Source organism: Canis lupus, chromosome 15, assembly GCF_011100685.1.
Source record: "Canis lupus familiaris isolate Mischka breed German Shepherd chromosome 15, alternate assembly UU_Cfam_GSD_1.0, whole genome shotgun sequence".
Lineage (NCBI taxonomy): Eukaryota > Metazoa > Chordata > Mammalia > Carnivora > Canidae > Canis > Canis lupus.
This window is the reverse complement of record NC_049236.1, coordinates 10322222-10349599: the sequence shown is the minus strand read 5'-3', so window position 1 is coordinate 10349599 and position 27378 is coordinate 10322222. Positions and strand designations below refer to the sequence as shown.

The 27378-nt window shown below is 36.5% G+C and overlaps 1 protein-coding gene across 2 annotated transcripts in view; it reads right to left on the bottom strand.

The window, feature by feature from the left end:
- FAF1 (Fas associated factor 1) overlaps window positions 1–27378 on the bottom strand; it is a 461021-nt gene that overhangs the window by 383883 nt on the left and 49760 nt on the right. For both annotated transcript variants that reach the window (XM_038558075.1, XM_038558076.1), the window contains exon 2: window positions 881–949. In XM_038558075.1, the coding sequence (XP_038414003.1) occupies window positions 881–949 (69 nt within the window). The remainder of the gene's footprint in view (window positions 1–880; window positions 950–27378) is intronic.

The following is a 27378-nucleotide window of genomic DNA, read 5'->3' as shown; positions in this document are numbered from 1 at the left end:
TTAATGGCCTTAGAGAGGAGTGACATAAGTGAGAGCTCCAGAAGGTAAGGGGAAAACATGAAATAGAATTGTTCTGACATAAGTGAGAGCCTCAGGAAGTGATAGGATTATTCTGACATTTAGACAAGTCTGCATTTTCTCTCCTACCAAGCATCTCCAGCAAAATATTATATGGGAAGAGGATCCTTAATACACAGTAACATGAGAGAACAATTTTAAGAATTATTTAAATTATCTAAAAATTCATAATAATTTAGTAATTTAATAGTGAACTAAATACAAACTTCATGTTAAAGACATTTAGATTTTATTCACTCAGATTACAGTTACAAATCGGCTATGGTATGCTGAATCATCTATAAAGGAATATTAAAGACACTGAGGAATTAATGAAATTTGATTATTGGTCCAAAAAAAGAAAAAAATTCTTCAAATAACTCAGAGAAAAACAAATATTATATGATCTCATTTATATGTGGGATCCAAAAGAAAATAGAATTCAGAGAAACAGATTAGATTGGTGGTTGCTAGGGATGGGGGAGAGTGAGTAAAGGCGGTTAAAGAATACAAACTTCCAGGTTAAAAAAAAAAAAAAAAAAACTTCCAGGTATAAAATGAGTACATTCTGGTGATCTAAAGTATAGCAAGTTAACAATACTACATTGTATACTTGAAAACTGCCAACAAAAGAGTAAATCTTAAAAGTTCTTATCACACACAAAAAAGTAACTATGTGAGATGATGGATGTGTTAGCTCACCTTACTATGGTGATCATTTCACAATATATATCAGATTATTATATTATACACCTTAAACTTACACAATGTTATACATATCTCAAAAATGCTGGGAAAAAGAAAAAAGACTAAAAATACTCACCACTAAGTCCCAATTATTTTGCTCAAGCAATGTAATAGCTTCATCAATGTTTTCAATGCCAGTACATGCCTGAAAGCAAAGTAAGAATTTTAGATACAAGTTTGGGAAGGTTAATCTTAAAAAGGTAAATAGCATAATATGTCATTTAAGTTTTAAAAAGGTATATGAATAAAGCCACTAAATGCCTAACACTTCTAAACATTTTACAAATATGGTTTGAAAACTGTTAATTACAAAATAAATATACATTGCACTGAAATAAAAGACAATAAATCAAAGCAATAAAAGAAAGTATGTTTAAATGTTGAGCTTTGGAGCCCAGAATGATCTCAAGATCTCTAATTGCCCAGAACAACTTTTATTAAAAAGTTTCTGATGGAGGGACCGCTTGGTGGCTCAGAGGTAGAGCATCTGCCTTTAGTTCAGAATGTGATCCCAGAGTCCTAGGATCAAGTCCCTCATCGGGCTCCCCACAGGGAGCCTGCCTCTTCCACTGCCTGGATCTCTGCCTCTCTGTGTCTCTCTCATGAATAAAAAAATAAAATCTAAAAAAAAAAAAAAAAAAAAAAAAAAGGTTTCTAATGAGGTTCCACGCTGGGAATGGAGCCTACTTAAAAAAAAAACTTTCCCACAGACAACCATATAAAAAGAACTTCAATCCACGCCTTTCACATTATACAAAGTTTAACTCAAAATAAATAACAGATTTAAAGTAAAATCTAAAACTGTATAAGACTTGTAGATCTGTGCTAATATGGTAATCAATAGACATACATGGCTAGTGAGCCCTTGAAATCTGTCTCGACTTAAGATGAGCTGTGTTAAAAAAAAAAAAAAAAAAAAAAAAAAGATGAGCTGTGTTAAATACACGAGGGTAGAACTCAGTATAAAAATTAAAGGTAAATACTTATTATTAATTCTTTGTGGCTTCTAGCTGGCTCAGTCAGTAGAGTATGCAATTCTCGATCTCAGGGTCATAAATTTAAGCCCCATACTAGGATAGAGATTACTGAAAATAAAACCTTTAAATATAATAATAATAATTTTCCTATTTAATGTATATTGAGATGACCAATTTGAAAATATTGGCTTAATTAAGCATTTTTATTTTTAACATGGATACTAGAAACTTTTTAATTACATTTATGGTTTTCATCTATTTTTAGTACTGAAAACACAGAAAGAAATCTTTCTGAGCTTTAGATACAACAACAAAAACAAAACCCAAAAGATTAATAAAATCAACTTCCTTAAAATTAAGAACTACTGCTCTTTGAAAAAAGGCAAGCTACAGACTGGGAGAAAATATCTGCAAAAACATCTAACAAAGGACTGATAACCACAATATAAGAATAATTCTCAAAACTAATTAAAATAAATAATAGCGAAAGATTTCAACAGAAACTTCCCCAAAGAAGATACACAAATATATATATGAAAAAATACTCAACAGCATTAGTCAACAGGAAAATGTAAAACACAGAGAGAAACGCCACTTCCATACATTACAGTGCTAAACTCCAAAAACTAACAATATCAAGTGATAGTAAAGATGCAGAAAAACAGGATCCCTGGGTGGCTCAGTGGTTTAGTGTCTGCCTTCAGCCCAGGGCGTGATCCTGGAAAGACCCAGGATCAAGTCCCACATCAGGCTCCCTGCATGGAGCCTGCTTCTCCCTCTGCCTGTGTCTCTGCCTCTCTCTCTCTCTGTCTCTCATGAATAAATAAAGTCTTTAAAAAAAACTTTATTATTAACCCCAAATTACATATATTTATCTGCTTTTATTTCTCTAGTATCACAATCAAACATTAAGTCAAAGCAATGTTTTCTCATGCATAAATAAATAAAATCTTAAAAAAAAAAAGATGCAGAAAACCAGAACTCTCATAGATTGACATATGTGTGACATATACATGTATCTCAAAATTAAATGGTCACTTTGTAAAACAGATTAGCAATTTCTTAGAAAGTTATGACAGTAATCCAACTTCCTAGGTATTTACCTATTCAAAAGAAATTAAAACTTACATTCACATGAAATTATAAATGAATGTCTACAACAGCTTTATTCATAATCATTGAAAACAGAAGACACCCCAAATGTGCTTCAGCTATACATTCATACAACAGATATAAACTTCTCGGCAACAAAAATGAACAAATTACTGATAAAAAAAAATGTGGAGAAATCCTCAAATGCATTATGCTAAGTGAAAGCCAGGCTCAAAAGGACACATACTGTATAATTCCATTTACATGATATTTTAGAAAAGACAAAATTCTAAGAACACATATGAATTATCACCAGAGAGGCTTGGGATAAGAATAAGAGTTGACTACAACTAAGAGGAAAATTGGAGGAATTAAAGGAACAAAATTTGATTCCTGGACACCATAAAAATTCAACAAAGCAAACAAGTAAAACAATAAAAAATGCAATATCCTCATTTTAAGCCAAATGAAAAAAAACAAGGATAATCCAAAGACTCCAAAATACTAATAAAAGCAACTAAGAGCAGTTAAGATAGAGCAGAAGTTGTACAGGAGGAAGAGGAGAGAAAAACTATAGGGGGTACACAGCAAAACATCAGAAAGCACCAACAAAATACACTTCCTCAATGACATCACTCTTTTTCCCCCCTCAGAAAAACATGTAGGAGAGGTAGTTCTGAGAGCCTATCCCCTCCACAGAGACACCAAAAACTGTCAGAATCAAATTTGTCAGAACTCTGGAAATTAGTCAAAGGTTTACATCAATCAAATAAATGCTGAAACATGAAAACGATCACTTCAGAACAGTGGAAAAGCTTCACAGATTTTTATTTCCCTTTCCCACTCTCAGCTGTGTGGCAGTCTTGAATATACTAGTCCACATTCCAACAGTTAAACGAACCCTGGTCCCTGGTTTAGAGGGAGCAGAGCAGACTGTTCTCATAGAATTCGTATTTGTCTGCTGTAACCTGTGCAGGGCTACCTGAAGGACTAATTCAATGCTCTCTCCTTTGTTTTATCAACTTCAAAATCTACAGAAAAATAGCTAAGCAGAGGGCATTCTTCAGAAAAATTCAGTGCCACCTGGAACAAAATATTCCAGTTAAGGCAAACAGGCATGCCAAAAACCTGAAAGAAAAAATGGCAAGAGAGTTTCTTTGGGAAATTAGAACATTAAAAAACACTGGGAATTTAGAAAGCCATGCATGTCTAAGGCAAGAAATCTACTCAGAGAAGATCTGAGAAAACTACTGGCTCATCTCTAGGCTCAGCACAAACAGGAAGAAAAGACAGACTAGTGAACAGCCTAAGTGTTAGAGTGCTCCAACATAGGGCCAGTCTGCAAAGAAAGGATTTTCTTTCTTCTCTTCTTTTCTCTTTTCTTTCTATTTTCTTTTTTACTTCAGATATTCAAGGAAATCTCTCTCATACTACTGGTAGACCATAGCTAAAGAACAAAAGATTTCAGAGACTATTATGTACCAAGTCTGTGTCCCACCCCCAATCCCCTCCACACACACCAAAATTCCTATGTGGAACCCCTAATCCCCATTGTGATGGTACTGAGGAGGGTGGGGTGCCTTTGGGAGATAATCAGGTTTAAATGAGATCATGAAGGTGGGGCTCTCATAATGGGAGAAGAGACACCAATGGGTGTTTTTTTTCTCTTTCTCTCTGTGTCCCTCTCTTGCTCCCTGCCACGTGAGAACCAAGGGAGAAAGTGGCCATCTGTAAGTAAGGAGGAGAGTTCTCAGCAGAAACCAATCAAGATGGCAGCATGATCTCAGACTTTCAGCCTTCAGAATTATGAGAAAATAAATCTGTTCTATGTTGTCATGGTAGCCCAAGCAGATTTAGTGACAACGCATCACCAAAAAAATTGCAAGAAGTTTAGAAAAGTTGGTAAACAAGTAACAACCCACAGAAAGCAACAAAGACAAATCATAAGAAGAATCTGATTTCCAGAGTTATCACATTATAATATTTTAAATTTTATTTTAAATTTTTGAAAATTAAAATATTTTTCTTTTCAAAAAGAATATTGTGATATATACTAAGAATTAAGAAAGTATAACCCATTCAGAGGAGAAACTGACAGAAAATGTGAGGAAGAACAGACATCAGACTTACTACACAAGACTTTCAATTTCAATCATCATCTTAAATATTCTCAAAGAGTTCAAAGATTCCACAAAGAGCTAATGGAAACCAAAAAGACGATGTCAACAAATAGAGACTATCAATAAAGAGATACAAATTACTTGAAAAGGAACCAAAGGGAAAAAATCTGGGGCTGAAAAGTACATTAAGTGAAATGAAAATTAACTACAGGGTTTCAATAGCAACTCTGAGGAGGCAGAAGAAAGATAAGAGAACTTGAAGGTAGGTCAAATGCAATTATCCAGTCTGGGGAGCACAAAGGAAAAAAAATTTTTTTTTCACAAAGAAAAATTAATGAAGAAAATGAACAGAGCCAAAGATATGTGAGACCCCACCAAATGTACCAACATATACATAACAGGGAGTTCCAGAAGGAGAAGAAATAAAGGGGCAGAAAGAATATTTGAAGAAATAATGGCTAAAAACTAAATTTGGTAAAAGACAAGAAGCTACATATTCAAAACATTCAACAGATTCCCAAAAGGATAAATGCAAAGGCATCCATACCAAAACACATTACAATCAAGCTACCAAAAGCCAAAAAAGGGGCACCTGGGTGGCTCAGTAGGTTAAGCATCTGCCTTTGGCTCAGGTCATGATCCCAGAGTACTGGGATCTAGACCCACATCTGGCTCCCTGCTTAGCAGGAAGCCTGCTTTTCCCTCTCCCTCTGCCCCCTCCCCACTCTTGCTCGAGTGCTCTCTCTCTCTCTCAACTTTCTCAAAAATAAGTAAAATCTTAAAAAAAGGCTAGAAGCAATACCAAACATAAACACGGTTCCATTTTGTTCTCTTGAATTCAGCTTTTCTTCCCAGCTACTTGTCCTACCAACTACAATGACTTAAGCTCACCACCATACAAAGAAGCAGCAGCCACAAACTTCACCAACATCCCTTTCTGATTCCTGGTTACTGACTCTTCTCTCATCTTCCAACTGCCTCAGTCTGGACCTTTACATCCCAACCCTCCCCCCCAGCTTTTTCTTCAGCTGTGTAAAGGATAATCCCTGCAATAAATCATTCATTTCATGCTCAGCTTCCCCAATCTAATTCTAAATGACACAGCGAAACAAAAGTGAAAACAAATAACAAAGGAGTTTTACAGGTCCAACTGTACATGCTGTTTATGCCCCTTCCTGGATACTGAACTCATTTCCCACCTGCTATAAGTACTGGCTGCCAAAAGCTCAAACCTGCACTCTTCTCTGAAGGATTCCCTTTGATTGACAGGAGCTATTGAGCCCAGAAATGCCTGAGAGGTTACCTGACCGACCCTTGCCAGGAGTGGTCCCTGGCCAATTTTTAATTGCTGATACAGAGGCTTCCGCACAGCAAAGGAAATAAATCAATAAAACTAAAAGGCAACCTACTGAATGAGAGAAGATATTTTCTACCATTACTTGGTGCTGAATTTTGTCAAAATATCTTCCTCTATTTATTGATATTTGTTTCTCCTCAAACCAATGAATATGGTGAATTCCACTGAGTGACTTTAAAATGATACATCAACCTTACATGTTTCAGATAAATCCATTCAGTCATAATATATTATCTTCTTTCTAGGTCTCTGGATTCAACAGCTAAAATTTTATGTATTTTCATGTCTATGTTCATGAGGATTTTGGTCCATAATTTTCTTTTCCTGTGTCTTTGTCTGAGTTGGGTACAAGGGCATTGTCTTAACCTATTTTCTGAAATAATCTAATAGAACTGGACTTTTTTCTCCTAAACTGACAAAATCCACCAGTGATCTGGGCCTAGAGTTTTCTCAAGGAAAGTTTTTAATAATCAATTTTTAATTGTTATAAATACCAATGTATTTAATATTGATAATACACTCTTCCCAATTGTTGAATGTACTAGCAAAAGCTATTTATAATTCTCTCCTAATGTGCTTTCAGGTCTGGAGGATCCATATTAACGCCCCCACCTTCATTCCTAATTAACTGTGAAAGAGTTATCTTAGGAATAGGAAGAATTATTGTATCATTGGTAATTTGTGAGCTTGTGTGGAGAGGGGGGATTATTGGTCAGCCTATTTAGAATTCTATTAAATATAGAGAATATAGATGGTTACCTGAAGAAAGTGAGATGGGATGAGATGAGCAAAATGGGTAAGGGGAGTGGGAGATACAAGCTTCCAGTTATAGAATGGATAAGTCATGGGACAAAAAGTACAGCATAAGGAATAGAGTCAATGATATAACGGTGTCGTATGGTGACAGTAGCTAATTTGTGGTAAGCATAGCATAATGTATAGAGAAGAAGAAGCACTATAGTGCCCACCTGAAACTAACACTGTGCATCAACTATACTCAAAAAAATTTTTAAGAAAATTCATTAAAGTGGGATCCCTGGGTGGCGCAGCGGTTTGGCGTCTGTCTTTGGCCCAGGGCGCGATCCTGGAGACCCGGGATCGAATCCCACGTCGGGCTCCCAGTGCATGGAGCCTGCTTCTCCCTCTGCCTATGTCTCTGCCTCTCTCTCTCTCTCTCTCTCTCTCTGTGACTATCATAAATAAATAAAAATTTAAAAAAAAAAAAAAGAAAAGAAAAGAAAATTCATTAAAGTATATACTTAATGATTTGTGCCCTTTTCAGTATGCAAACTTAAGTAAAAAGGTAATAAAAAAACTCAAGCCTGGGCAGCCTGGGTGGCTCAGCGGTTTAGTGCCACCTTCAGCCCAGGGTGTGATCCTGGAGACCTGGGATCAAGTCCCACGTTGGGCTCTCTGCATGGAGCCTGCTTCTCCCTCTGGCTCTGTCTGTGTGTCTCTCATGAATAAATAAATAAAATCTTTAAAAAAAAAAATTCAAGCCATTTACATAAAATAATTGTGATAAAAATTCTGGTGACTAAAAAATACAAGTGGATGACAAAAAAAAACTGTATTTGCTTCCTTATTTTTCTTGTTTTTTATTTCACTCATTTCTGCATTTATCTTTATTTGCCTCTTTCCACTTATTTTACATTTAAGTTGCTTAAGGCAGAAGTTTAGATCAATGGTTTTAAATCCTTTCTCTAAAATAAGCATATACCTCCACATTTACCTTTAATCACTGCTCTTCCTATGTCTCACAAATTTTGATATATGTGCTTTCATTATCATTCCATTCAAAATACTTTCTAGATTTCCTCATAATTTCTTCTTTGGCCTATGCATTATATATGAAATAATGTTATTTAATTTCCAAATATTTAGAGGTTTCCCACACATCTTTTTGTTACTGATTTCTAATTTAATACATTATGGTCAATGAACACATTCTCCCATTATACTTTTAAGTTTGAAGGATCTTTAGATTCTTCATTCTTGATGAAGAATAAAAGAATTAACTCATGAAGATGAAGAACTATCCCATCAATAATCATTTTTTTAAGATTTTATTTTTAAGTAATCCCTACATCCAACATGAGACTTGAACCTACAATCACGAGATCAAGAGTTGCATGTTCTACAAACCTAGCCAGCAGACGTCCCATCATCAGTCATTTCTGTATCATATCAATCCTTTATAATTTATCAAGACTTCTTTGCCCAGTCAATGGTTCATATTGGTAAATGTTTCATTTGCATTAAAATAAAATCTGTATTCTTCCACTGTTGTGGAGTACTTTATAAATTTATAACAAATTAAGATTATTATAATTCAATTAAACCTATTAAATCTAGTTATTGAAAATTTTCTTCAAATCTTTTGTATCTTAAATGATCCTATTTATTCTATTAGTCACTAAGCACTAATTCTAGCACTAATTCTAATTCTATTAAGCACTAAGACTGTAGAAATCTCCAGCTATAATTTTGTTGTTTTTTTTAAAGATTTATTTATTTATTTATTTATTTATTCATGAGAGACACAGAGAGAGAAAGAGAGAGAGGCAGAAACATAGGCAGGGGGAGAAGCAGGCTCCGTGCAAGGAGCCAGACGTGGGACTCGATCCTGGGTCTCCAGCATCAGGCCCTGGGCTTAAGGCGGCGCTAAACCGCTGAGCCACCGGGGCTGCCCTCCAGCTATAATTTTGAATTTGTCTATTTCTGCCTTCAGTTCTGCTCATTTTTCCTTGATATATTGAATATATACAAATGTGGGGTACTATCTTCTAAAAGAATTGACCCTCGTACCATTATGTTTCTTTTCCTTTGGTAATATACCTTATTCTAATGTCTATCTTGTCTGATATTCAAACAGCCACTTAACCTTTCCAATAACTTAATAATATAGTTTTTTGCATACTTTTAACATAATTGTTGCTTTATTTATATAGGGCATTTCTCCTAGATAGCCTAGTCAGGTCTTTTTTATCCAGTCTACAATCTCTGGCCTTTTTTTTTTTTTTTTAAGTTTTTATTTATTTATTCATGAGAGACAGAAAAAGGCAGAGACACTGGCAGAAGGAGAAGGAGGCTCCCTGCAGGGAGCCCAATGCAGAACTCGATCCCAGGACCCCAGGATCATGACTTGGGCTGAAGGCAGATGCTCAACCACTGAGCCACCCAGGTGCCACAATCTCTTGCCTTTAAATGGTGTATTTAAAACATTTACATTTAATCAAATATAACTGGGCTTAAGTCTACTATGTTCCTATTTGTTTTCAAAGTATTCTGGTCTGGTAGCCTTTAGTGGTTATTTTGTTTTGTTTTGTGTAATTTTTCCTTTAAATTCAATTTAGTTAACATAGAGTGTATTATTAGTTTCAGGGATAGAATTTAGTGATTCATCAGTTGCATACAACACCCAGCATTCATTACTCCAACTACCCTCCTCATTAATACCCATCACCCAATTACCCCACCTCATTCTTTTTGATAACTGAGTAATATTCTTCTGTGTGTGTGTGTGTGTGTGTGTGTGTGTTCATTTATCCTCTTCATCCATTCATCTGTCAAAGGACATCTGGGCTCTCCATATTTTGGCTATTCTGGAAACTGCTGCTACAAGCACTGGGGTGCATGTGCTCCTTCAAGTCACTATGTTTGTATCCTTTATATAAACACCTAGTAGTGCAATTGCTGGATCATAGGGTAGTTCTATTTTTAACTTTTTGAGGAATCTCCATACTGCTTTCCAGAATGGCTACACCATTTGCATTCCTACCAACAGTGTAAGAGGGTTCCCCTTTCTCTTCATTCTCACCAACATCGATTGTTTCCTGAGTTGTTCATTTTGGCCACTCTGACAGGCGTGAGGCAGTATCTCACTATGGTTTTGATTTGTATTTCCCTGATGCTGAGTGATGTTGAAACTATTTTCAGGTGTCTGCTGGACATTTAAATGTTTTCTTTGGAGAAATGTTTGTTCATGTCTTCTGCCCATTTCTTGACTGGGTTTTTTGGTTTTTGGGTATTGAATTTGTACTCTGAAAACTACAGAACACTTGTGAAAGAAATTGAGGAAGACACAAAGAAATGGAAAAACCTTCCATGCCCATGGATTGGAAGAATAAATATTTTTGTTAAAATGTCTATGCTGGGCAGCCTGGGTGGCTCAGCGGTTTAGCACCACCTTCAGCCCAGGGCCTGATCCTGGAGACCCCGGATCGAGTCCCACGTCCAGCTCCCTGCATGGAGCCTGCTTCTCCCTCTGCCTATGTTTCTGCCTCTCTCTCTTTCTCTCTCTGTGTCTCTCATGAATAAATAAATAAAATCTTAAAAAAAAAAAAGTCTATGCTACCCAAAGCAATCTACATATTCAATGCAATCCCTATCAAAATACAACCAGTATTTTCCATAGAGCTGTAACAAACAATCCTAAAATCTGTGTGGAACCACAAAGACCCAAATAGTCAAAGTAATGCTGGGGGAAAAAAAAAAAAAAAAAAAAACAAAGCTGGAGGCATCACAAGTCCAGACATCAAGCTGCCTTACAAAGCTATAATCATCAAGATAGCATAGTAGTGGCACAAAAATAGACATACAGATCAATGAAACAGAACCGAGAAACAAGAAATGGACCCTCAACTCTATGATCAACTAATCTCCAACAAAGCAGGAAAGAATGTCCAATGGAAAAAAGTCTCTTCAACAAATGGTGTTGGAAAATTGGACAACAATATGCAGAAGAATGAAATCAGGCCATTTTCTTAAACATACACAAAAAATAAACTCATAATGGATATAAGACTCAAATGTGAAACAGGAATCCATCAAAGTCCTAGAGGAGAACACAAGCAGCAACTCCTTTAACCTCAGCTGCAGCAACTTCTTGCTAGACATGTCTCCAAAGGCAAAGGAAACAAAAGCAAAAATGAACTATTAGGACTTAATCAGGATAAAAAAGCTTTTGCACAGCAAAGGAAACAGTCAACGAAACTAACGGCAACCTACACAATGGGAGACGGTATTTCAAATGACTTATCAGATAAAGGGCTATCTCCAAAAATCTATAAAGAACCTAGCAGTTATTTTTGATTTTGCTATTCTGGCATAGTGTTTGATTGTTCAGGGGTATTTTTATAAATCTGGGACATCCTCCACTTTTATTTACTTGGATGTTATTTCTCCCACATAATCTATTCTCCCTTTTCATAGCTCCTACTTGTCATTTAGCTGCATCTCATTCTAGCCTTCTGTCATCTTTTAAATGCTCTCTCTATAGTTTATTGTAATGATTTGCTCTAACCTACTTCCGATTTCTTTTTCTTAACTATGTAGCTTTCAAATTTACTCATCTATTCGGGTTTTTTTTTTTCTTTCAGGACTTTCAGATTCTTTTATTTAATTTTTTTATTTATTTTTTAAGTAGGCTCTATGCCCAATGTGGAACTTGAACTCGTGACCCTGAGATCAAGAGTTGCATGCTCTACTGACTATGCCAGCCAGGTGCCCCCAGATTCTTTTTAAAATCCATTCTATAACTATCACTATACTCTGTTTCTGCCTTATGAATTCTATTTATTCCCTGTTGCTTTACATATTTTAAACATCTATTTTAAAGTCTCTTTGAAATTGTTATCAATTCTCAACTCATTGGTTCTTCAGTTTTGGCATCTGCTGACAGTGATTATGGCTTCTCTGTGGCATATAATTTCTGACATTAAGTTAATCTTCAGCAGGATTTATTTTCATGCTATGGGTTTGGTGGTGTCCTTATAAAGTGTTTCTTGCATTTACCTTGGCTGAAACTTTACAACTTTAGGCATTTCATTAGTTCTGGACCAGTTTTTTTTTTTTTTTTTTTTTAAGATTGTTTATTTATTTATTTATTTATTTATTTATTCACAAGAAACAGAGAAAGAGAGAGGCAGAGACACAGGCAGAGGGAGAAGCAGGCTCCATGCAGGGAGCCCAATGTGCGACTCGATCCCAGGGCTCTAGGATCACACCCTGAGCCGAAGGCAGATGCCCAACCGCTGAGCCACCCAGGCGTCCCAGTTCTGGACCAGTTCTTACTTGTCTTATTTCTTATTCTTATTTTTAATTTAAATTCAGAGTCTGAAGGGGATCTCTGGGTTGCTCAGCGGTTTGGCGCCTGCCTTCGGCCCAGGGCATGATCCTGGAGTCCTGGGATCAAGTCCCACATCAGGCTCTGTGCATGGAGCCTGCTTCTCCCTCTGCCTGTGTCTCTGCCCCTCTCTCTCTCTCTCTCTCTCTCTCGGAGTCCTGGGATCAAGTCCCACATCAGGCTCTGTGCATGGAGCCTGCTTCTCCCTCTGCCTGTGTCTCTGCCCCTCTCTCTCTCTCTCTCTCTCTCTCGGAGTCCTGGGATCAAGTCCCACATCAGGCTCTGTGCATGGAGCCTGCTTCTCCCTCTGCCTGTGTCTCTGCCCCTCTCTCTCTCTCTCTCTCTCTTTCTATCTCTATCTCTCACGAATAAATATTTTTTTAAAAAATTCAGAGTCTTAAACTTTTTATACAATCCTGTAGTTCCAGTTTTTTGAGGATGATGCCTCTTCTACCTATGTTCCTAAGTCAATACCCCCTTTCTTTACCATATCCCTAATAATCCATGGGTAGAATTTTACCAGGTATTATTTGAGACAGACACCAGGGTTTTACCTCTCATTGCTTACACTGGCCTAAGGTCTTATCCTTCAACTCCAGGCATGAGATCAGTGTCCAACAATACTGTATCTATATGAAGTATAAAAGACCATTTGACTTCAGCAACTGGTCATTGCAATGGCAGTGATTTCTGTTTGAGTCCTAGCATCTAAGAATTTTCCTTTCTTGTTTTCTAGCTTGAACGTATATAATCACATATATGATTCACTATTTTTCTTTCCTTTTTATAACAAAATTTCTTGAATATAAAAAGAAAAACATCCCAGACCTTGGTATACTCCTCCACCCACGTTTAACAATTTTATTATTTGCCATATATATTTCAAATCCATTTTTTAAGTGAGAAGAACTTACAGATGATTTAAGTCCCTAATCCTTCTCTATTTTATATCCTTTGCTTCTTCCTTCCCCAACAGTCTGAGAATTACAGCAGCATGTTTTATATTTTTATATTATATATATTAATTCAGATACAAAAGAATACCGTTCTGTGTTTTTAAAGTCTTAAATAAATCTCACCCATATGAATCTATCTTTTAGTACATTTTATAAAAATCAACAGCATATTTTCTGCTGGTAGTCAGCATGTTATCCAGGTGCCAGCCTGAGATTTTGAATATGTAAACTTAATGGGTTGTAAGATATTTACACCTTCAATTTTTCCTAGTTTAACAGGCTTTTCTTACAAATTTTCCTAGTTTAACAGGCTTCAATTTTTCCTAGTTTAACAGGCTTTTCTTACAAATTTTCATTTAGTTTTATGACTACCAGAGTTCAATGAGATTATATCCCCTACTACTCAGCATGGTGCCTAGCACATAGATGTTAAATAAATTAATAAATTAATGAAGAGAAAAAAAATGGACTACCTTATGGCCACACCTTTTTGGTTTCACACTATCTTTTCAATGCATGTACTATATTGTCATATCTATACCAGTGCATTAGGTCTGCTTTGACACAACGGGGTCTATTTCAGATGATACATGTATAAAATGAGTATATATTTTCATTTCAAATTTTGAAATTTTAGGGATGCCTGGGTGGTTCAGCAGTTGGGCGCCTGCCTTCAGCTCATGTCGTGATCCTAGGATCCAGGATCAAGTCCTACATCGAGCTCCCTGTGAGGCACCTGCTTCTCCTTTTACCTATGCCTCTGCCTCTCTCTCTCAGTCTGTGTCTCCCATGAATAAATGGATAAATCTTAAAAAAATAAATCTGAAATTTTAGTTTTTTGATTTTTAAAATTCTAAGTTTACAAATGCACTTGGCTCACCTTACTGCCTTACAATTGCTTTCTTCTCTCACCAGTAAGTGACTGGGTGAGAGGAAAATCTTCAATTTTTATACAGCACTAAACTTTTGAAAAATTTAAGTCACTTTAAAAAAAGGCAAGTGGTATGGAGAGAATTTAAACGTTATTATTGTGTATTTCTATTTAATCTCAAGGGTTAATTTTTCTTTTAAAGAAATAATGTCAAAGGTCAAAAGTTTCCTTAGCAACCAGCTAGAGAGACAAATTCCTAACACAACATATTGAAATAGACTTTGTTTAGGTATAAAACTACTTTCTGGTGCACCTGAGTGGCTCAGTGGTTGAGTATCTATCTGCCTTTGGCTCAGGTCATGATCCTAGGGTCCTGGGATTGAGTCCCGCATCAGGTTCCCTAGAGGGAGCCTGCTTTTCCCTCTGCCTATGTCTCTGCCTGCCTGTGTCTCTCATGAATAAATAAATAAAATCTTTAAAAAAAAAACACACACACACACAAGACTTTCTCCCTATATTATTTTTCTCTCATCTTATGTATTTTATATTAAAGTTATATAATTTTATGCTTATCTTACTCATACCATACAAGTACTTTGAGAAGATCCTCAAGGACGTGATGGCCTATGTGACTATCTCAGGCTGGCACATGGACAACATGCTGACTACCAGCAGCAAAACACACAAGTTCAAAGACTGGCAGACCACCAGGAAAAAAGGGAATGTGGCAAGTATGATACTGCTAGATGTGCTGGACTCCATTACCTCTCCCCACGCCCCCTTGGAGTCATCAAGACCACAGAGAAAAAGGCAGTTAATGCTAAAAGTCACCATCTTGACCAGAAAAAAAATGAGAGTGTGACAGCTATTTTAAGCCCTCCAAGACTTGGAGCCTATAAGTACTGTTTACAAAGCAATGAATGTCCACTCTCAAGCACAAGACCATCACTACAAGTTTCAGAAGCATACTCTAGCAATGTGGTAAAGAATGCTGACCTGGGGCACCTGGGTGGCTTGGTCATTTGGATGCCTGCCTTTGGCTCAGGTTGTGATCCCAGGGTTCTGGGATCAAGCCCCATGTCGGGCTCTCCACTCAGTGGGGAGCCTGTTGCTCCCTCTGCTTGTGTACACGTTCTCTCTCTCTCTCTCTCACTCTCTCTCTCTCTCTGTCAAATAAATAAATAAATAAATAAATAAATAAATAAATAAATAAATAAATAAATAAATAAAATCTGAAAAAAAAAAGAATGCTAACTATAGGTATGGCAGGATGGAAAAATATGGCCTAGAACCCATGGATATTACCATGAATGACAAAAGATGTGATTAAATTAAAGGTCTTGAGAGAGGTTTATCCTGGATTATCTGAATGAGCCCTATATGTGATTCTTAAAAGACAGGGGCAGAGGGAGTTTTGAGGTAAACACAATCACAAAAGAAAAAATGATGAGAATACTAAGGCAGAGATTAGAGTTATATGTCTACAAACCAAGAAATGCTGACAGAGAATGGTCCTGGTGACATCATAATTTGAACTTCAGGTATCCAGAATTATGAGGGGAAAAAAATTCTGTTAAGCTACTGAATTTACGGCAATTTGTTACAGTAGCAATAGGAATCTAATACAGTAGTCATATAGTTTAGACAAATATTGAGCAAGACTGACCTAGCCTATATAAAGTCACACAAAATTAGAATTCCTAACCCAAAACTTTAGTTTACAAGGAAATGTCATTTAAATATGGTAGAGATTCGATAGAGAAATTCAAAATGTAAAACTTAGACTCCCTAAATTTTCCATCAATGTTGTAAATACCAGAGAGGTTAAAAAAAAAAAAAATTAATCCAATAAGCACTATTTGCCAATAATGCCAAATAGGAGGAAAATAAACAATTCTGTACATTTATTAGAAGTGACTAAAAAACAAACATTTAACAAGATGTCAAAGTGAACATGTATGGCTTTCCCTGAAAATAACCAGAATTTCCTCAAAGACACATAAATATATATGGACACATACATATATTTCCATCTATTTAGTTCATAATCTCCCACTCAACCAAATCTTTTAACAATAGCACCTATCCCTGGTTAGCATTAACCACAGCTTTAAACAAAAAAAAAAGAAAAAAGAAAAAATGATAAAAATAATTGGGGATCCCTGGGTGGCTCAGTGGTTTAGCGCCTGCCTTTGTCCTGGGATCAAGTCCAGCATCGCGCTCCCTGCATCCCTGCATGGAGTCTGCTTCTCCCTCTGCCTCTGTCTCTGCCTCTCTCTCTCTCTTTCTCTCTCTCTGTGTCTCATGAACACATAAATAAAATTTTTAATAATAAAAAAAAGATAAAAATAAGACACCTTTAGAGAAAGGCAGTATATGAGTTGTCATGTATATGAGAAATCCCCCAGATTCACAGTTAATCCTAGGTAAAGACCAAAAAAATAAAATCAATCCCTCCTTGTAGCAAAAGAAAATGCCTTGAGCAGACTGAAGACATGAAGTTCGCATGGCCTCTAAGTGAGCTCTTACAAATCATACTGGCTTCTACAAATAGTTAAGATCATAGGTAGAAGTTTTGAGCTATTCCTATAATCACTTATTTCTTGAAAGCAAAGGCCTTTCTTTTCAAACCCAGACAAAGATTTCATTAGCATCTAGTTCTCTGTATTAAACCCCTTCCTGCTTAAAATGTCTAGAGGTCTATTCATTATCTTTTTTTTTTAAGATTTTATTTATTTATTCATGAGAGACACAGAGAGAGAGAAAGAGAGAAAGGCAGAGACACACAGGCAGAGGGAGAAGCAGGCTCCATGCAGGGAGCCTGATGTGGGACTTAATCCTAGGTCTCCAGGATCAGGCCCTGGGCTGACCCCTAAATCACTGAGCCACCCGGGCTGCCCCTGATTTTTACCATATTCTGTTTGAGACAACAAAATGGTCTTCCTTTTCAAAGGACATTAAGTATGTATGAAAAGCTGTATGAAAAGCAAAAGAACCTAAGTATACTAAGTAGTATGCTGTCTTTTAGATTATAATTCTGGTAAAACCATTCCCTCAAGTCCCCCTTTAATTATCACCACCACTACTTCATTTCCTTTCAAAAACAAACTTTTTGTTTTGTAGGCTTTTCTAAAGAAATGAGAATGTCCCAACCACTGTTGTGAAAAACCTCAATGTCCAGCAGGGCAAATATACCTGTAAACAAAACAAAACAAAAAAACTAACAGGATTTACAATATAGCAATCACACCACTAGGTATTTACCCAACAATTACAAAAATACTAATTCAAAGGGATACGTGAACCCTGATGTTTATAGCAGCATGATCAATGATAGCCAAATTATGGAAACAGCCCAAGTGTCTACTGACTGATAAATGAATAAAGATATGGTATACATATACAATGGAATATTACTCTGCCATCAAAAAGAATGAAATCTTGCCATTTGCAATAGAGCTACAGAGTATTGTGCTAAGCAAAATAACTCAATCAGAGAAAAACAAATACCATATGATTTCACCCATATGGGGAATTTAAGTAACAAATGAGCAAAGGGGGAAAAAAAGAAAGAGACTAGTAAACGAAGAAACAGTCTCAACTATAGAGAACAAACTGATGGTTACCAGAAGGGAGGTGATTGGGGGATGCGTTAAATAGATGATGGAGATAAAAAAGTGCACTTATTGTGATGAGCACCAGATGTTGTATGGAAGTGTTGAATCACTATATTGTATACCTGAAATTAATATTACACTGTATGTTAACTGAAATTTCAATAAAAACTTCAGAAAAAACCTGTAACAATATGCAAAATGTGTAAAAGAACTTTTAAAAGAGAGTAAATGACTCAGAGAATTAAGGAACTACTTTCCAGAGAAAGTACTCCTTGAATAGGCTTTTGAAAGATAAAATGGGAGTTTTCCACGCAGAAAAAAGGAAGAGAATATTTTGTACAAAGAAAGCATCATCGCCAAAGACATGGATGCATGAAATTATGATATGTTTTGGAGGAAGTGGGTCAAAATCAAGAACTCTCTGCGCCACATCTTAGTTTCTAACTCTATTCTCCAATAAAATGAATCAGGGTTCCTTGGGGTAATGTCTGACTCTAGGATTGGGGCAGGCAATATAGATTAGCCTGGAACACCCTGCAATGCCAGAAAGCATGTAAGGGTTCAAATACCAAACACACATAATGATAGGGATATGTAAGAGGGATGCAGCAGCTCAATGAAAGACACATTCAAAACTGAATTCAAATTCAGTCAAAACTGAAACATTTGAGCAACAAAATAAATTGTTACTGGAGTATAACCCCAAATATAAAATAAATATCCATGATGACTGATACACATACAAACACACTAAGAAGAGGCAAACCTCCCATGTAGAATTCCAATTAATTTATGTAGATACTCAGCCTTCACAAAGATGGAGCATAATTCCTTACTCCCTAAGTGTGGAATAGGCATAATGACTTCCTTCCAAGAGTACAGTATATAAATGGGAGGGAGGGAAGAACTTTCCAGTAGAAAAACTTAACAAACTTTATTCCAGCCAAGTGGTCAAGGTCAGTATCAACAATGCTAAGTCATACAATGTGAAGAAAATGGTAATCTGTCTCTGTGGTTTTCCTCCCCAAAACCCATTACCCCAGTCTAATCATGAGAAAAACATCAGTCAAATCCCAAGTGAAGAGGAAAAGTACTCTTGAAAACTATCAAAATCATAAAAAACAGGAGATGCTTGAGAAACTATCACAGTAAGAGGAACCTAAGAAACTACATGTAATGCAGTATCCTTTACAAAATCTTTGAACAGAAGAATGTCAAGTAAAAATACTACATATTATATAATATCTAGGTACTAAATGTTCCACTAGCTACATTTATATTGACTTTATATTGACATGTAACAGTTTGACTTTAAAAGCACTTCCTAGTCTGGAAGAAATGCTTCCTGGTTCCAATTAGCTGTTTTTCCCCCTTCAGTATATTGATGACTGAAAAAAAAATGGCTGTGTTCTTTGAGACAAAATTATCTTTAAAAAATCAAGCTGAAAGTTGTTTTGATGAGTTAAATATGTTGTAAATTAATAATGAAAGTTATTTGCTTCCCCTAAGTATTACTCAGGGAACTAAATTATCACTCAAAAGCCCAAGAAACCAATAAAGGCTAAGATTCTAGTCAAATTATTCATAGCCTTTTGAGTCAGACATAGAAGTGTCTGCTACAGGTAGTTTCTTCTCTTTCACCCTAAGACCTAGAGATAAAATATTAAAGTTAACTATCAGAACTCAGCAACACACACTCAACTGATATAATTTCCAAACTAGGGAAATAAGACCAAGGGAGAACACTCAAAATTAATCTGGTACTACCAGCATAAAACTCTTACCCATTCAGAACAAACAAGGTTATTTATTGTAAGCCAAGCAATTTACATTATCTCATTAAATCTTCTCAACAAACCTAGAAAGTAAAAAGTGGATACCATTATGTCCATCTTAACAATAAGAAGCAAGTTTTAAGGAAGTTAAGACAGCACATTTCATGTTCTGTGTTCTTTACCACAGTTTTTTAAATTACAAGGGGAAATAGTGGCATTGGTATACAAGTCAGATCTGAGAGAGATTTCTATTCACAGCTTACACAAATTGAACCCAATACTATTGCAGCAACCATAAGACTTTCAGGATGCACTATACATAGGTTAGAAACCTGGGTCCAGATTTTATTTTTGATAGTCATCATATGGGGTCATAACTGAAGCCACTGCCAAGGATGACATTACCCAAGTAGGGGGCTGAGAATGGAACTTTATTAGTTTCCTGTTACTCCCATAACAAATTATCACAAATCTTAGTAGCTTAAGGTAAAACAAATTTATCTTACAATACTGGAAGCCAGATGTCCTAAAACAGGTGTCAACAGGGCTGCTTTATTTCTGGAGGCTTTGAGAAAACATGTTTACTTGCATCTGCAAGCTACAGGCTTCTGAAGGCTGTCCTCAACCTCTGGCACCTGGTCTTGCTTTACAGACTCTTTTACCTCTCTGCTTTTGTTGTCAAGTCACCTTCTCTCTAAATTTGACCCTCTTGCCAAACCCTTATAAGGACCATTGTGATTATATTGGGCTCAATATATTATATTGGCCAATTATATTATATTGTTCTGATAATGCAGCATAATTTCTCCATCTAAATATCCTTACTTAATCATCTTCAAAGTAGCTTTTGTCATGTACGGAAAATACTGATAAACTCTTGAGATTAAGATCTGAACATTACTGGGGGGCTGCTATTCTTCCTATAACAATAACCCTAGGAACATCCAAGATGAAAGACATTTTAAAGGCTTCCTTGTTTATTTTAATAGAACTACCATTCTCCCACTCATTCAGATACAAACTTGAATCATCTTTGAATCACTCCTTACTAACTTCTACTCCCTTTCCTATTCAGTCACCTAATTTTGATCACTCTTTTAGTGATTTTTTTTTGAAATTTGTATCTATTTCCTTCCATGTCACTATACTTGTTTAGATTCTCAATACCAAATATCTGAAATATTATGATAGTGTTATAGTACTGTGTGTTTTGTATTTTCCTCCTTTGGTCCATTTTACCTACTGATATCGGATAAATCTTTGTGAAATCCTGCTTTAGCTATTTCACCTCTTCTATTTAAAAATCTTCCACGGTATTCAAAGCCCTCTAAAGTCTAGCCTCTGCAAACCTATTCCACTTGACTACAGTTAACTTTGTCTCTCAACATATGACATACATTATGAACCCTATAATTCCTATTTTGATTTTCCTATCTGTATTCTTGTCTATCCCTTCCTTCTTTTACCTTATCTTTAAGACTGAGCTATTATTTGTCCATCATTATGTAGCTCTCTTCCTAACTTCTACAGTATTTAGAATATACATAACACTTGACAATTAGTATATGTAACATTATAAACTGTATTTCTATGTATACAGCATGGTGGTTTCAGATGTTGTCTTCTTGATTTTCCCAACCAGATCTCTCACCCTTTAAATTGCCAACTGAGATTATCTTGTTAGAATATTACTAAGCTACTCAATAGGTAGAGATCTTGATTTACCCCCAAGGGGTAATCCAGCTAAATGGAGAAAGAAGCAGAAAAAAGATGGCAGATCTGAAAAAGAGTATGAGGGGGTCTGTGTCCACATTCTTTGAGAGGCAAGGAAACATGGTTTTCATGTGTGTTGTATGACCATCTCTGTGGATAGTTGGAGCTTCAGCCACCATACTAGAAACCCCTTCCTAGAGGATTGCCCAACTGAACAGGAGTACCCTAGCTTCAAGACACTTCAGGATGGAATGCTGGTAATGGGACCTGGGCTATAAAAAGACCTGCATAATATATAAAGTTACTGAGGACCTATCCTACTTTCTGAGGAAAATCTCAAGAGATGAAACTACAATCATAGCTACTACTCAGAGAAGAAAGCAGGGTACATCTTTGGGCCTATCACACCAAAGAGAGGGAGCACCCAGTGAGTTAATTTGGTTTGACAAGATGATAGAAGCAAAGGGATATACAAGTATAATCATATTTGGCTATTCTTTTTCATATATTGTTTTTCTGTTATCACTATTATTGTTAGAGGTGCTGGTAATTATACTGAACCAACGATTATCAAAAGAAACTTAGTATTTTTCAGTGACACAGAAATGAGGCTATCATATTTGCCCCATGGTATGTTGTGGAAAGAATCTGACAAGGTGAGGAGACTCTAAAGTTAGTTTTTATTTACCTAGTGATTTAGAATTAGGAGATAATGGTGCCTGCCACTTGTGAATGGAGCTCTTTTTGGTTTTCCCCTACTCCTCTGATGAGTCTGTCAGAAAGCAAAAAAATTACTACACATTTGTAACCAAGTAATTTAATTTATCCTGGAAAATGTTCCAGATCCACTTGAGAAGAATGTACATTTTGTTGCTCTTAGATGGAATGTTCTGTACTTGTTAGGTCCATCCAGTCTAATGTGTTGTTTAAGGCCAATGTTTATTTATTTTGTCTAGTCTACCCATTGATGGCACAGAGTATTGAAGTCCTCTACTATTATTGCATTGCTATTTTTCCCTTTAGGTCTGTTAATATTTGCTTTATATATTTAGGTGTTCCTATGCTGGGTGCCTAACTATCTACAAATATTATAATCTCTTGCTGGATTGATGGCTTTATCATTATTTAATGACCTTCTTCGTGTCCTCTTAAAGTCTTTGTCTTAGAATCTACTTTAGCTAAGTACAGCAACCCCAGGTTTTTTGTTTGTTTCCATTTGCATGGAATATCTTTTTCTATCTCTTCACTTTCAGTCTCTGTGTGTCCCTAAAGCTGAATTGAGTCTCTTGTAGGAGCATATAATTGGGTCTTGTTTTTGCTCCACTCAGCAACTCTGTTTTTCAAGTGGAGAATTTAGTCCATTTACATTTAAAGTAATTATTAGTATAGACATTGCCATTTTGTTAATTGTCTTCTGGCTATTTTGTAATTCTTTTGTTCCTTTCTTCTTCTCTTGCTCTTTTCCTTTCTGATTTATCTTCTCTAATGGTATACTTAGATACCTTTCTACTTTTTGTGTATCTACTATAAGTTTTTGCTTTCTGGTTACCATGAGGCTTACATAAAACATATTTGTGACAGTCTATTTTAAATTGATAACAACTTAAGTTTGAATACATTCTAGGGTTCTACATTTTTACTCTTTCCCCTACTACATTTTGGTTTTAATGTCACAATTTATCTCTTTACCGTGTGTTTTCCATTTAAAAAAAAAAAACTATTATAGCTAGTTATTTTTACTACTTTTGTCTTTTTAATCTCCATGCTAGATTTATAAATGATTAAACCACTAGTACATGAGATTATCCTGAATGTAACCATATATTTACCTTTACTGGTGAGATTTATACTTTCATATGTTTTCCTGTTACTAATTAACTATCATTTAAGCTTAAAGAAGTTCCTTTAATGTTTGTTGTAAGGCCAATCTATTAATGATGAAATCCTTCAGCTTCTGTTGTCTGAGAAACTCTTTATCTCTTCTTCAAGATATCTCTTCTGAAGAACAGTTGTCCCACTCAGAGTATTACTAGTTGGCAGTTTTTCTTTCACCACTTTGAATATATCATGCCACTCCCTCTGACCTGCAAAGTATCTGCTGAAAAATCTGCTTACAGTCCTATTGGAGGTGGAGGGGGAGGGGCCCTTATATATGAACTTGTTATATATAAGGAGATTCTCTCCTTATTTTTAATTTTGGCAATTTGATTATTATGCATCTTGGTGTGGGTCTCTTTGGATTATTTTATTTAAACCTTTACGGGATTAATAGATCTGGATGTCTGTTACCTTCCCCAAGTCTGGGAAGTTTTTAGCCACCGTATATATATTTTTTTTTTCAGATTGATTGATTGATTGATTGGAGAGAGAATGAGCAGAGAGGAGGAGCAAAGGGAGAGAGAGAAGCAGACTCCCCACTGAGCAGGGAGCCCAATGTGGAGCTCAATCCCAGAACCCAGAGATCACCACCTAAACTGAAAGCAGACATTTAACTGACTAAGCCACCCAGGTGCCCCTATTTTGAACTCTTTATCAGGTAAATCACTTACCTCTGTTTCATTAAGATCTGTTCTAGGGTTATACCATTTTCCTTCATTTGGAATATACTCCTCTGTTCATTTTCCTTGCCTCTCTGGGTTTGTTCCTGTGCATTAGATGAAACAGCTATCCTTTCCAGTCTTGACATAGTGGTCTCACATAGGAGATAAATTTTATCTTTCAACCCTACTCTAGCTCTTAGTTGTCTCTCAAACCTTTATGATTCTCCAAGCACAATTCCTTGTTTTTAGTGGCTCCCCGTAGTTGAAGGTGTGCCAAGAACTGTCAGTATCCTAAAGGGGCAGGATCTCAGCAGCCAGATGTAGACTTATTAGAAGCCAGATACTCAGGCAGCAGCTATTAAAGTGAAAAAATATAACTCTTTCAGGAAAAGACTGGGGGATGGGTATACCTGTCTGCACTGGGGTGATAGCGAGTTAAGAATTGTTTCTTGGCTACCATGCTACTGAACCCATGAACACAAGCCCTGCTGGCCACCAGAGCTAGACTATCATCATATGTCTCCCTGGACACAGCAACAAAAGCTGGGCTGCCAAATGTATGCACAAGTTCCTTTCATGGATCCACTAGCAATATGGTACAAAGAGTAAGTATGAAGATGGCACACACCAACCTCCCCATTCTCTGGAGAGTAACACAGCTGGCTCCTTGATGCATGACAAAATAAAACCCTGGCCCTCAGGCTGCAGAATTATGATAAGCAAATAGATCTCTTTCACAGAAAGTCTAGGCACTTCTGTCTGCTGCCTCGATACTGTGCCCTGGAGGATTGCTGGTTAAAAATTTTGTTACAGTGCTGTGTGACTCACGAATGCAAGCCACACTGGCCACCAGAGCCAGGCAATCAAGGGGCATCCTCTGGTCAACTGCTGCAAAAATGTGCCAGATATACATGTGAGCTTCTTTCTGAGATAGTGAAGACCTGGTGCAAGGCAGAGGAAGAGGAGGAAGATTGTGCCTCCCAGCGTCTTTGGTATCTGGAGACCATTGCAGTTGGCCCCTAGATAGGTCCTCAATTAGGTCTTTTTTTTTTTTAAGATTTTATTTATTTATTCATGATAGTCACAGAGAGAGAGAAAGAGAGAGAGAGAGACAGAGAGAGAGAGAGGCAGAGACACAGGCAGAGGGAGAAGCAGGCTCCACGCAGGGAGCCCAACGTGGGATTCGATCCCGGGTCTCCAGGATCGCGCCCTGGGCCAAAGGCAGGCGCCAAACCGCTGCGCCACCCAGGGACCCCTCAATTAGGTCTTAAATTAGAAGACTGCTCCCCAGACTGAAGCTTTTAAGATAAGGAAACAGGGCTCTTTCATGGAAAAAATAGATATGTTTTAGTCTTCTACCTGTGAGCTTGGCCCCAGGACGTTAGCCACAGTGAGTCAACAAAAGCCCTTCAAGAACTGTCTCTGAGTTCACTACAGCCTTTCGGTGGTATGAACACAAGCCTTATTTTCTTTCAAAGCAGGATGTTTTGGGAGCACACCCCTCAGGTGGAAGTCTTAGAAGTTAGGGCACCAGATGTGGGATCCAAGCCCTTTTCTTGTCAGGAAGAAGCTGGGAGTTGTTCTTTCCCTTCCAGGTATGTTGCTAACCAGGGGTTGATTTTTATGGTAAGATTGTGTCTCAGGCTCTCCTAATCTTTTTGAAGTATTTTATTTCATTTACCCAATGAGTAAGAGTCACTCAGCTTGTATCTGGATTTCTTTCAAAGGGAATGTTTCCATATGTAGCTATAGACTTGCGTGTGTCCATGAGAATACGTGAGCTGAGCCTCCTTTGTCACCATCTCAAACTGGCAAACTACATACCAATTCTAATCTTCAGAGGAAAAGATCCCTTCTACAGTTTTGTCTGACATATTGAGGCATATACACACACACACATATACACATATACACATGTATATGGAGAATGGTTCTCAGGGAGCAAGACTCCTTTAATACTTAAAATATTTCTCCATGGACTAATTCTAAAATATTTTTTCTTTCTCCCTACCACACTGCCTCTTAGGAAGAACACTTATAAATCAACAAACTTTCAAACAAAATAAAATAAAACAAAAACAAAAAAACTTTAATTGGTAAATTTCATACATTGTTGGGGGAATTTTTAAATGGTAAACCACTCTGAATAACCATTAGGCACTTTCTTAAATAGTTAATATATTACCTTATGACCCAGCAACTCCACCTCTATTTATTCAAGAGAAATAAAAATCTTCATAAAATGAAATATCCACAAAAAGATTTAACATAAGAATGTTAATATCAGCTTTACATCATAGTCCAAAAAGTAACCAACCCAAATGCCCATCAACAAATGAATAAATGAATTGTGATATATTTATACAAAAGAATATTACTCAGTAGTATAAAAGAATGCATTTCTGATTCATGCATCAACATGGATAAATCTCAAAAAACATTGTGTTCAGTATGAATAAAAAATAAGGAAAACACATATGTTATATAATTCCATATACATGATATTCTAAAGCAACAGAAATAAGAATAGCAATTGCTTCTAGAAGTTGGAGAAATGACAGGAAAGAACATGAGGAAACCTTTTAGGGTGAGAGGAATGTTCTATATCTTAATTGGAGTTATGATTTCATGAATATAGTTTTGTTACAATTTATAAAACTGTACTCCTAAGATCTGTGCATTTTGTTTTATTAAAATATACCTCAATAACCAGAAATAGCACAAAAAAAAAAAACCACTAATGAGTGTTATTGTACTTCATGCCTTCACTTATTTATTCAACAAATGTTTATTGAGCATCAACTGTGTTCTAGGTTCAGGAGATACAGTGAATAAAAATATAGAAAAGGGTGCTTTCATTACACATGCATTGTAAAGGTAAAGAAGGTAAGTAGTTTAAATACACATATATTTAACATAATGATAAATTAAGGATTAAAACAGGGAAGGAGGATATGAAACATTGGGAAGGGATTGATATTTCTGATAGATTGGCCAGATAAAACCAACATTAAGAAGATAACTTTGAAGGATGCCTGGGTGACTCAGCTGGCTGGGTGTTCCTTCAGCTCAGGTCAGGATCCCAGAGTCCTACAATCAAGCCCCCATGTCAGTTTCCCCACTCAGCAGGAAGCCTGCTTGTCCCCCTCCGTCTGCCCCTCCCCATCTCTGCTCTTACTCTTTCTCTCTCAAGTAAATATAAGAAGAAGAAAGAAGAAGGAGGAGGAGGAAGTGGAGAAGGAGGAAACAACCTTGGGGCTTGTATCTATGGCTTGGTTCTAGCATATTAGTGAATGTGACATTATGACAATTCTGAGCCTAGGCCTTCAAAGGTACCATGAGTTTCTGCTTGCCCTCTTATATCTGTGTAATCACATCAGATGTGAACCCAGATAATCACTGGGTTATCATTAAGAGGATCATAGAGTG